The sequence below is a fragment of the Petromyzon marinus genome, chromosome 3 (assembly GCF_048934315.1).
Source record: "Petromyzon marinus isolate PM22_M1 ecotype Great Lakes invasive population chromosome 3, UKy_Petmar_22M1.pri1.0, whole genome shotgun sequence".
Lineage (NCBI taxonomy): Eukaryota > Metazoa > Chordata > Hyperoartia > Petromyzontiformes > Petromyzontidae > Petromyzon > Petromyzon marinus.
In genome coordinates, this window is record NC_133669.1 from 4,909,440 (window position 1) to 4,921,760 (window position 12,321).

General features: G+C 51.7%; 1 protein-coding gene across 1 annotated transcript in view; it reads right to left on the minus strand.

Annotated features, from left to right (window-relative positions):
- The window catches only part of LOC116952245 (uncharacterized), a 93,063-nt gene that overhangs the window by 17,683 nt on the left and 63,059 nt on the right, over window positions 1–12,321 (minus strand). The window contains exons 3-5 of the mRNA XM_032971443.2: window positions 10,456–10,521; window positions 7,525–7,671; window positions 5,270–6,416 (exon numbers count right to left, since the gene is read on the minus strand). Coding sequence (XP_032827334.2) covers window positions 5,270–6,416; window positions 7,525–7,671; window positions 10,456–10,521 — 1,360 coding nt within the window. The remainder of the gene's footprint in view (window positions 1–5,269; window positions 6,417–7,524; window positions 7,672–10,455; window positions 10,522–12,321) is intronic.

The following is a 12,321-nucleotide window of genomic DNA, read 5'->3' on the forward strand; positions in this document are numbered from 1 at the left end:
ATGTCGCATGTCAATATTTTTTATACGAAGGCCACGGTGTTATCGACGAATGTGTTGAGGTTGTTAATTCTGCTCGTGTGCGTTTCACGCGCCAAATGTCATTATTTCTGCTCGCCGTTCAGCTGACGACCAATGGACGCCGTGAAGATTGTTCTTTAACTAATAAAGGATGGTCGAACCACACCGCCAATGGCTGACAGAGTGGGGAGGCCTTCATCCAGCAGTGTATTGACAGTGGTCTGTAAATTATGATATAGACCAAATATATATTCTGCAATAGTCTGACATTTCTGGCAACAGCCCTTCAGATCAGCAAAAACGACAAGAGAGATGGGCTGAGCGACATTTGGAGATCTCACCTAAATAAAGTCACGGTCCTATACAATTAGTAGCCATCGGAGCACCCCAAAAAAAGACAAAACACTCTGGAGTAAACCAAATATTACCACGAATGGATTTCAATGCCAATTTGGGTGAACTGCGTAACTTCTATCTGCCGGGTGGTTTAATGTCGGAGTCGCTCAAGGAGACTGCGTGCCCTCACAGCGCTGCGCCACGAAAATAATACTTCGTCGCAACGAGTGCGGTTTCTGACGAGCCATTGGCAAGGGTCGCTTCGAGTGTTCTGCCGCCGTACATCTCCACGCGATGAGCGACTTTGTCGAGCCGCCATTTGTGGCCCGGTCGCTTCTGGGAAAAAAATAAAATGAGGCTGTAATAGCCCGTTGGGCTTTACATGGTACGATTTAAAAACAATAAATATTTGTTTAGTTGAATTTAAAGTGATTACCTTTCCTGTATCGTGTATAGAAAAAGTGCCGGTTAAACCCGCCCCCACCCGACACAGCCAATCAGTAAGGTCTGTCACGTAAACATGCCAATTCGTGACCAGTACAGCACAACGTTGTGTTGGAGAGTAAAGTCACAACATTTACAATATGATCTTTCCTATACTTTGCACTCCTATCGTGCTTTTGTATTGTTTGTTGTTGCAACGTTTTGATCCGCCCCAAACTGGACATCTGTGAATAAGAGCTTTACATCTCATCGGATTCCTCCATTATGAATAAATATTTCTGCAGGGTGAAGGTGCGTCTCACCGCAGACTGTCCGCTTGTGACGAGGTGTAAAACCAAATATCTTAATTTACTCTTTACTTTTATGAACATGCTTTATGAAAGCAACAGCTGCAGTCAAGAGGAACGCGTGTTGTAATCTGCGGTTGTGAACACATGTCGAGGCCAATGTTGAGAAAATGTGGTCATGACCAGGGGAAGTGTGTATATATATTTTTTAAACTTCTAAATCGGATATTGAAGTTTCAATCGTCTCAAAAGCAGCTTTTGTTGGGGCTGCAACATTGACGATTGTTCGCAAATGAACCCCTGCCCACGACCAATCGTTATTGGGGGGGATGAAAATCGATTGTTACAGTCGTGATATATGCATCAAATTGAATATGAATTACTATTTATTCCACTATTTTCATTTTAATAGGTAACGCCCACTGAGCAATATAGCTCTTTTTTCAGAAGCGGCCTGGCCACAAATTATAGCTCAACGAAGTAGCTTATCGTCGTGTGTAAATGTTTCGCAGCAGCCAAAGACTTTAAACGCGTGATGGTGATTCTAAATGTGGAAGGGAAAAACCGGAGGAGTCGGAGGAAAATCCACGTGATCACGGGAAGGGATACATGGAGATTCCAAATATACAGTAGGCGTCAGGGTTGAGATCGAACCCAGGACCTCCTGTGTACCAGGCGAGGTATGTATGCTGTATTGCCAGGAGCAATTGGGATAGTGAATCGGTCTGTGTTGACCTTTATGTGTTATTCCCCACAACGTGAGAGTCACCTCCGAGTAGCAGTCAGTTTTTTTTCCCGCTAACACGTGAAAAAATAAACCTTCATGAAAACGGAATTGGCCTAACATCCAAATGTAGGAGGGCCCTAATGAAAATAATATTTGGACTTAGACGAGGCCTTCATTGACAACGGAATTTTATTGTTGTTATCACTGGGTGGACCCATTGACTCACTATATTTCAGAGCGTGATCGAATCACACAGCTGTCCGCATACTGGATCCATTCCCCGGGTCTCAACAGTGGCAGCGCGGCGTCTTTGGCGCAGCAATTACGCGCGCGTGTTGCACTTCTTTCACACGGAAGCCATCCGCGCTAATCGCATTGTGTGCGGGAAATCGGAGGCACAGACCCGCGCCTCCTCTGGGAACAATACAAAAAAAGGTCTGAAATGCTCTGCAGTTGAGGTGACCAAGAGGCTTACAGGTCAGAATCCGGGTTTCAGCCTCCTGCGAATATGCCGCGTGTCTCAAATGCCGTGAGTTTATTGTCTCAGCCCCGGCAACCAAATAATGACTGCACGCGAATAAAAAAAACACGTTTAGTTTTCCACTTGATTTGCGATCACATTTGTGCCCCTAATATCATGAAACTTTTTAAATATAAGTTTTGTTTTTAGCCATGGGGACTTTCTGATGATGGATCATCTGATGATGGACTCCTGATGATGGTCCCTCTGATGATGGATCATCTGATGATGGATCATCTGATGATGGACCTCTGATGATGGATCACCTGATAATTGGCCCTCTGATGATGGATCATCTGATGATGGATCATCTGATGATGGACCTCTGATGATGGATCACCTGATGATTGGTCCTCTGATGATTGGCCCTCTGATGATGGATCATCTGATGATGGACCTCTGATGATGGATCATCTGATGATTGGTCCTCTGATGATTGGCCCTCTGATGATGGGCCCTCTGATGATGGATCATCTGATGATGGATCATCTGATGATGGACCTCTGATGATGCATCACCTGATGATTGGCCCTCTGATGATGGATCATCTGATGATGGATCATCTGATGATGGACCTCTGATGATGGATCATCTGATGATTGGTCCTCTGATGATGGGCCCTCTGATGATGGGCCCTCTGATGATGGATCCTCTGATGATGGACCTCTGATGATGGACCTCTGATGATGGATCACCTGATGATTGGCCCTCTGATGATGGATCATCTGATGATGGATCATCTGATGATGGACCTCTGATGATGGATCATCTGATGATTGGTCCTCTGATGATTGGCCCTCTGATGATTGGCCCTCTGATGATGGATCATCTGATAATGGCTCCTCTGATGATGGACCTCTGATGATGGATCATCTGATGATTGGCCCTCTGATGATGAATGCTCGGATGATGGATCCTCTGATGATGGATATCTGATGATGGACTCCTGATGATGGATCATCTGATGATTGGTCCTCTGATGATAGACCTCTGATGATGGACTCCTGATGACGGATATCTGATGATGGACCTCTGATGATGGACCTCTGATGATGGACTCCTGATGATGGATCCTCTGATGATGGATTTCTGGTGATGGTCCCCCTGATGATGAAACCCCCTCTCCCTGTGCGGCAATGGTCGTCTCAGCACCGGCGTGCACGTGAGGGTGATGATTGCTGCCGGCGGTGATCCCGCTCGAGTCATTTGGCCAAATCCCAGCTGCGAGGAGGGGAAATTTACAAAAAGGGAGGAGCGCGCGGAGTGTTTGGGGAGAGGCACTGCGGCCCTCCCCCCGATGCCTGTGGGTTCAGTCCAAATTGATTCTCCATCTCGTGACGGTCACCGCTCGCTCCTTTTTGTGGTTTTATCGGCGAGAAAGCCAGAGAACCCAACGATGTCACGTTTTCTTTTTTCTTTTTCAGGAAGACCACAATCGGTGGCGTTGTTAGGAAGGATTCCAAATACGGTGGGGAGGGGGGGGGTGTCGTTGTGTATGAATGAACGTTACCCTCGGCTGTTCCAGCAGAGGGCACAACAGCCACGCGCATGCATGCCGGTGGTCAGTGAGAGAATATGAACGCGCTCTGTGCGTATACTGCAGGTCATCTTCATCATCATCATCAGACATGTTCTATCCACTGCATTGTCACCCCACCCCCGCATTGCTCGCGGTAGCCTGCGATGGCACAATCCATCTCAACGGCTGCGCTTTTTCGGCTCTCATCCACGCTCCCTTCTCGTTTGGCTGCCGTTCCCGTCTACCGATGTGCCCTGCTCAATGCCCACCACGCTCACTTTGCCTTCACACGCCACGCGAACTCCCTGAATTGCAGTCGCATGCATCGCTCTACGTTCCTTTGGGCACTGTTACGTTTTTATTCCATTTTCCAGTTATCCGATTAGTAGCCGGTAATTATAATAACTTCAGGACGCTGCGAAGTTATGCCCCCAATCTTAGGTAAACTCAACCTTGATTTTTATTTTACAAGGTAAGGCCCACTGAGCCTATCTCGCTATATTATCAGAAGCGACCTGGCCACAAATGATAGCTCAACGAAGTGGCTTATCATCATGTGGACATTTATCGCAGCCAATTGCTCTCAAAGCGTGCTTATTCTGAATGTGGAGTGAAAAACCGGAGGACCGGGAGAAAAATCCACACGACCACGGGAGAGAGAGAACAAATATATAGGTGTCAAGGTCGAGATCGAAACCGCGACCTCCTGCATACCAGGCGAGGTAGTTAACATCTCCTAGCCACCGTGGATTAATGAGGAAAGTTTCTAAAACACGCCCCCTCCCTGGCGCCCTCTGTCCAACCAGCAATATAAATCTATTTAAGGAAAACAGTTATAAAACATAATAGGGTTTTTTCCCCTTTTTTCTGGACGCCAAAAGGCGTCATCTGGTTGAGCACCAATTGGGTCGAGGCTAAAATGAAAGCCGTCCCTTGGTGTGGACCAATCAGTTTCAAGGACAATGCATATATTATCATAGTATGTTTTTTTTGCATTTTGACTGCAGGTATTGTGGTTAATGCAGACATGAATCCACGTAAAAAGGTTTCAGTTTTGTTGCCAGAAAAAAGGGGAAAACCCCTATTGTTATATTTTTGTACTAGCAAAAGGGATCTAATGAAGTTTTAAAACAGTTTAGAATCCAGCTGGCACGCCAGGACATCGAATTGAACCGACGACCCTCTGGATGGTAAGTCCAGTTTACCAAACCATTGCAACGCCGTGGCAGCAGCATCTGCAAGGGGGATTCGTGCGAATCAAAGCTTCTGGGCCATTAGGTACAGGTGGCGGAAGAGGAGGAGGAGGAGGAGCAGGAGGACGAGGAGGAGGCAAGTTTGGCGTCGTTGCCTTCCTGGTCACTCTTCGCGTTTCCCCAAATCTCCCGGCAACCTCCAGGGACCCCCGAGGCTCTACTCACACGCGGTGGGACACTCGAGGTCCCTGGCGGGCGGAGTGGTGGGCGCCACCGCAGGCCACCCAGTGGGCACCGGCTTCGTCGTCTTCTTCTTCAGCGTTCCTTCATCTACTCCTCCTCCACCTCGCCTCCATCCTGAGGTCGGCGGCATCTGAGAAGTTCTGCTCGCCGAGCTGGGCCGCATTGGCGAAATGCCGTCACCACCACCAACGCCACCAATGCCACCAACGCCCGCCTGCACCACCGTTCGCCTCCCGCCGCTCGGCTGCGTTGTTCTTATCCCCTCCTTGCCATGGCCGGGGTGGTGGTGGTCGTGATTAGAGCCGTCGTCCGGTCCCTTGGTCGGTGCAGTGTGGCTCAAGGTTGGGTCATTGTCGTGGGAGAGGTCTGGCTGAAGGAGCTGTCCATCGGCTGCTTGTGAACGAAGCTGCTTGTCTGTCTGATTGCTCGCGGGGTTGATGGTGATGTTGGCCATGGTGGTGATGTTGGCCGTGGTGGTTGTGGTGGTGTTTGCCATGGTGGAGTTGGCGATGCTGGTCGCTGTGATCGTGTGAGGCCTTCCGGCTCCCCTCGTCGAACCCGTCCAGTTTGTCGTGACGAGGTCGCTGCTGCTGCTGTCACCACCACCATGACTATCGTCATCGTCGTCATCATCGTCACCACTGCCATTTCCATAATCGTCGCCGCCGCTAAGATCGCTCGTTGATGGCCCCGATGATGATGATGACGACGACGATGATGGTGGTGATGATGACGACGATGATGGTGATGATGATGATGATGACGAAGATGATGGTGATGGTGATGATGATGACGACGACGATGGTGATGATGACGAGGATGGTGGCAGCGATGCCTGTGACGGCACCGCCTGCCCCGCGGTCCGTTCCACCGGATGCGCCGTGGTCCCCGTTTGACCGGGACTCGAACCTGTGCCCGAGTCCCTCGCCGTCGCCGCGGAGTCGACGGCGCGCCCCGCCTCGCCGTGGCGGGGGCACGCGGGCGGCCCGCACGCCAGGTCCCTCCCGGGGTCGTCGAACGGGCAGCTCGAGTCGAGCGCCCGCGACGCCGCCTCCATGTCGGAGCGCAGGCGCGAGAAGAAGTTCCGCTGTGGAATGGAGGAGGAGCGCGTGCACCCCAGCGGCAAGCCCTGCGCTCGCGCAACGTGTTGGGGTGGGGGGCGGGTAGAGGGGCCGGCGGGCAACGCGTGTGAAGGGGGGGGGGGTTTGTTTGTTTATCGTCATCATCGTCGTCGTCAACAACATCAATCGCCGTCCTCATCGTCGTCGTCATTGACGTCAACTCCAGCCACCGTGGTGTCAGGACCAGTTTAAGCATCATCCAGACCACCACCACCGATTAGTACGGTGGGCTATGTACGGTGTGAAAGAAGTCCAACACAGGATACATACACCGAGACGAGAATTGTTAGTGCCATTATCAGAAGCAGCTATCCAGTGATGCATTAGCGATAGCAGAAGCATCAGCAGATGCGACGGCGATATCTGATCATTATAATCATTCATCAAGCAGCAGTGGCATCAGCAGTAGCCAGGAACAGCATCCACAATGTGAGTGAGCACATCAGTAGCGTTCATCATCATCGATAATCGGCAGCAGCGTCTGCATCCTGAGCATCATCAACATAATCATCACCAGTAATTTCAGCAGTAATCCGACGGTGATGATAATGACGACGACGATAATGATACCATAATAATTATTTATATTTATAAGGCACCCTTAACGGATGCCAGAGCGCCGTGCATGTAAATGCGGACCTTGAGTGAGAGGTAACCGGGGGGAGAGAGGGAGAGAGAGGGAGACTAAAGAGACACAGATAGAGAACGAGAGAGAGAGAGGCCGTGTTAAACACGTGGTGGGGTCTTCTTACTCATCTCTGAGGACAGGGAATTCCAGAGCCTGGGTACTGTGCGGACAATTGTCCGGTGGTCAACCCACGTTCGATGCTTGGAGTGCGTTCACGCTGAGTACAGGGGGCATCATCGGTAGCTCTCAATGATTGTCGATGATGATGACGATGATGCCATTTATAATGATTTTCATTGATAAACATGGTGATCAGTGTCATGCTGATGATGATATCGTTGATGATGATAATGTTCACATTTATGACATTGCTCGCGGTGACGATCGGAGTCATCACGATGATGACGACTCCATGATGATGATCACGACGGTAACATTCATGACGATGGCGACGATATTCATGTTCAGCGATGGGCCGCCGAGCGTACGCTGAAGTGCACGTATCCGTAGAAGGCGAGGCTGCTGAGCAGGGTGCGCGTGCTGTTGTAGATCAGCGTGCGCTCCTCCACGTTCTCCTGAAGCCTCTGCAGGGTGGGCCGCAGCACCAGCAGGGCCCTCAGCGCCCTGCACACATCCTGCACAAGCCAGACAGACGTGGGGGGGGGGGGTGGAGGGGGGCGGGGGGTAAGGTCTAAGGGTGGCCGACACAGGACGGGATGACCCGCCCCTACTGGACGTCTGTGAAGAAGAGCTTCATAGCTCATCGGATTCCTCCAGGATGGATAAAGACTCTGATTATAATAAGGTGGCATCGCGGTGGTGACTGACACTTGTGCTTCAAGGCAAGGAATACCTGGGTTCGATTTCCAACTCGAGTTGGTATGATCTCTCCTCAGTGCTGCGTGGATTTCCCCAGGGGTTCTTCGCTTTGCTTTCTGGTATACTGTAACAAGCCTAGCTGCATCTTGATTATATATTTTTTTAAATAATCATTACGTTGCTTGTTTGCCCAGAAAAGCCTCACTGCGTCTTTTTTCAGGGGGGTCCTGCCAACTGTTCGCAGTAGGAGGGAGCGATGTTGCTTCTGGGCGTGATCCCAATTGAGTAATCCAATAACAAAACCATTATATTGTTTCCATAGCTAGTAAATAAAATAATTATTACCATGAATGGGCAAATGAAATAAAAAAGCACAACTGCACAAATGAGACAGAGGAAACCAGAACCGATATAAACGAGACATCAAAAAATGAGACGAATGGGGAATGCATGATTTTTTGTTTTTATAACATCGAAGCGCTGAATTGCGACCAATCACGGGTTCGCTGATCCTGCAGATCACTGCATGGCTCTACTATCCCATCCTCCCACTTGTCTCGTGTCGTACTTACCTGGAACAATCTGGCCGTGCACCAGCGCTGGCTCAAGCAAGCCTGGCTCTGCTGATAAGACACTGCATGTCGAAACCAGCCCAGAGAGTTTGCGTGTGTCGAACCAATTGCTGCTGAAATTACGCACTTTCAAGGGGGACCCTTGTAGGATTGTTGTGGTGTATGGGTCTTGTGGGCAACTGGTGGCTCTTGGGCATGAGCTTGTGACGAGGCTATGCCCGTGTAGCGTCATGAGATGTGGCCGCCTGCAGCGGTTCTGTAAATCCATGTTACCTTGCAATTGTTACGCGAGCATTGCGTTCACACGCGACACATCGAGGGCAATAATAAAGCCAGCGGGAATAATGAGCTCCGGAGGAGCTCCCCCGGAGACAAATTGGCATTGGCTCGGCTGCAGGTTCCGAGGCGGGGGTGGTGGGTGGCATGTGGGGGGGGGGGGGGGTGGCGGGGAGGGTGAATATGAGAATTCATTAGCCACAGTCCACGTTAGCGGAGTGTGCTGGGGCATATGGCCGGGTCGCTGGAGGGAGAGCAGTTGGACTGAGCCTTTGGAAGATGATGGACAGGGCGGACAAATAGATGGACAATTGGATAGACTGATACGTGAAAGGGGCTGATGAATGAGTGGATGCACGCGAAGGCATATGAGGCGTGGATTGAAAAGTTTGATAGACCGATATTTGGATGAGCGGGCAATGACGGATAGAGAGTCCGATGGACGGATGAACAGATTGGTCCACCAAGAGGCGTATACGGTTAAGGATGGACATGCTTGATGGACAATCTACTGGTCATACTGACGGGTGGACGTACTGACAGACAGATGGATAGGCTGATAGATTATTCAAGACGAGGACAGACGGTCAGACCCATTCATAATGTGGCAGATGGCCAGATTCGCGGATGAGCAGACGTGAAAAAAGGGTCGGCCTTAAGTATGAACGAACAGCCTCTTGACGCACGGAGGCAACGGCCGGACAGACAGATATTTGACGCACGGAGGCAACGGCCGGACAGACACACAGACATTTGACGCACGGGGCGCGGGCGGGAGGCCAAGCAGCCCGGCACGGCAAGCCCCGCGAAATCCCTTTTGCGGAACTTCGTGAAGAAATCCCGTAAGCTGCTAATAGCCTGCTCTCCGCCGCATTATCCCCCGTTCCCTAAGCCCGGACATCGGCCCAGGCGATCCATACGAATCAAGGGTGGACGGCGTGCGTAGCGCACGATCGCGGTGCCCCCAAGAGCCGGGTCGCGAGCACCCCTGGGGCGGCTGGCGGCCGAGGGGGCACCGCGTAGACGGGAGAGCGGCGGAGGCAGCGAACCCCCACCCCAACCCCCACCCGCGCTACTGCCCCTCTGTCATCGCTGCTACGACTAGACCCACGCTATGGGCCACGTGGATGGCCTCTAATTGGTGGTGGAACGCCGTGGTGGGGCGGGCAGGGGGGGAGAGCTGCAAGGGGATGGGTGCTCTCTGATCAGATCATCTCCTCAATTCCCGCGCTCTGAGGAGCCTAGGGTAGGAAAATTGGATCGGCGGCCATAGCGGTTGCCCACCCATAATCCACAGCCTTACAGGATGGAGGTTTGCGGATCACGCGGAGATCAGCGTGTGATTCCAAGGGGGGGGGGGGTCGGCTCAGTGGGGTGGGAGGGCGGGGGGCGGGGTGGGGTGGGAGGGTAGGAGGGGGGGGGGTGTAACGGACTTGAGTTGGGGTTGAGGGGTGGCGAGTCGGGGTTAAGTAGGGCTGTATGGGCAGGTGTTGATGTGGTGGTCTGTCGGTGATGATGTGGTCATGAGGTGGTGGCGACGTGGTGATGATGCCGTGGTGATAATGCGGTGGTGATGCGGTAATGATGTGGTTACTTAGAGGGGGTTGAGGTGTGTGTTCAGCACGAATTGAATTGAGGTTGGGTAGGCGATGGGTATGTGACCGTGTCGAGGTTGAGTCGAGCTGGAGTGGGGGTTTGGGGGGGCGGCGGGGCGGGTGAGCCGTGGTTGACTCCACTGTCCATCTCCGCTACCTTCTCCATGACGCCGGGGTGGACGGAGAGCGCCGTCACAACGTAGTCTCGAGGCAGGTTGTTGCTCTGCGCACGCGGGCACCACACACACACACGGCAGGGGCGTCACTGCGGAGTGACTCACGCACGCACGCACAGACCCCCGGTGTGGGTAATGCGACACCGGGAGCGGTGGCGCACCGGTTAGCGCGTTTCGCTACGAACCCGGTGACCCGAGGAGCAATGACAGTGGTGAATGTTTGAACCGCTCCTGGGCCTCCCCGAAGTCGACTCAGCCTTGCTTCGACGTGAAAACATAAACATCGGCATTGGTTGCGTTATTCTTATATATAGGTTAAATTCAACGACGAAAAAATAAAACGTAGACTGCGCCATGAACCCCATAAACCGGAGTCGGATTCTCGGCCACAGCTAAAATGTCAGTGGCGAGCGACATCCAATCCCACCGCCTGTTTCACCCAAACTGCGCTGACCGGCGTGGTGAAGTATGGTCAAGCAACCCGCACAACCGACACGGCATGGGGACGTCTTCGTCCAGCAGTGCATCAACAAACGGGGCTGAAAGTCATCGCTGTTGTTGTTTATTTATTTTCTAAACAAATGCAGAAATCATATTTTATTCGTCCCTTTCATTCTATAGAATTGTCTATTTTCATGTTTGAGCATCAACTGTGATGGTGACGCTTTGAGTGGCAGCTTTGAGCCAGAAAGGCGCCGCACGTGCTTGACGCGAGATCCCATGAGCACGGTTGGCTACGTACAGCGCGAAAGAAGTTCAGCATGCGGCACGTAGAACAAGCAAATTTACTGTTCAGCCGTCGCGGCAAGCGCTGGTAGCGAGCATCCATTCACTGAGGTACGGCAAATAGACGACGCATGACGCCGCGGCCGCCTTTGTCTTCCCCCACAGTGCTCACGTGACAACAACGTTGATCCAGCTGATATATAGATTCACTACCAGAATGCAGTGTGGCGGATGAGGATATTGAAAGAAAGTCCTTTTCAGTTTTTTTTTACGTGGAGGTACAGATATGTGAGGGAGGCGTATATACGTCCGCGGATTTGTTCTGTGGCTTCTCTTCTGCACAACGACGCTGATAAATATTTCAGGTCGAGGTGACCTAGGGGAGTCACGAGCCAGGATCAGGTGCCAATGAGTGCAGCCAGCATGGCCAAGTTCAGCTGCTCGCTCCCCCAAAGACAAAGCTCCCCCCCCCGGTGTAGCCTTCACAGGCCGTTGGGGCAAGTGCTGCCAGCAGAGCACCACCCGGTGGCCACGCGCCGGGTGTGGGATTCATCCTCGAGCCGGAGCCAGATGTGCAACGACAGACTTAGAGCATCGTTGTCCTCAAGAGGGGCGACCGTGAGGGATCAGCGGTGCAGCACGCGATGGACTGTCCTCGTAAAAGTTTGCCCAATGACACATTTTGGAGAATTTTAGAAAAAAGCAACGTGCAAATGCGGCCCCCAAAATGCCTCCCACTTGGATTTTAAAAACAACATTCAGAGATTTTAACAAACGCACGCACGCACGCGTTGGAATGTATTTTCCCCGCATGATGATGTTCAACAGCAGCTCAAAGCACAAAAGCTTTCACATCCAAACTCGCTCGATTATGTACACACTCTCACCACGTGTATACTAACACTCACAAACATACTAACACTCACAAACACACAGACTGCCCCCCTATGCAAACACTCCTGTAAACCCCTCGCATCCACATCCATTCACACGGCACACACGCACGCATGCTACATGCGTGTTTCTTTCTTAAGACCCACCCCCCGTATAGACGTTCTACAGATCTGTTGGAGCGAGTGATGTTCGCGGTGGCTCGGTGTGGTCATAAAAACCACGCCGGA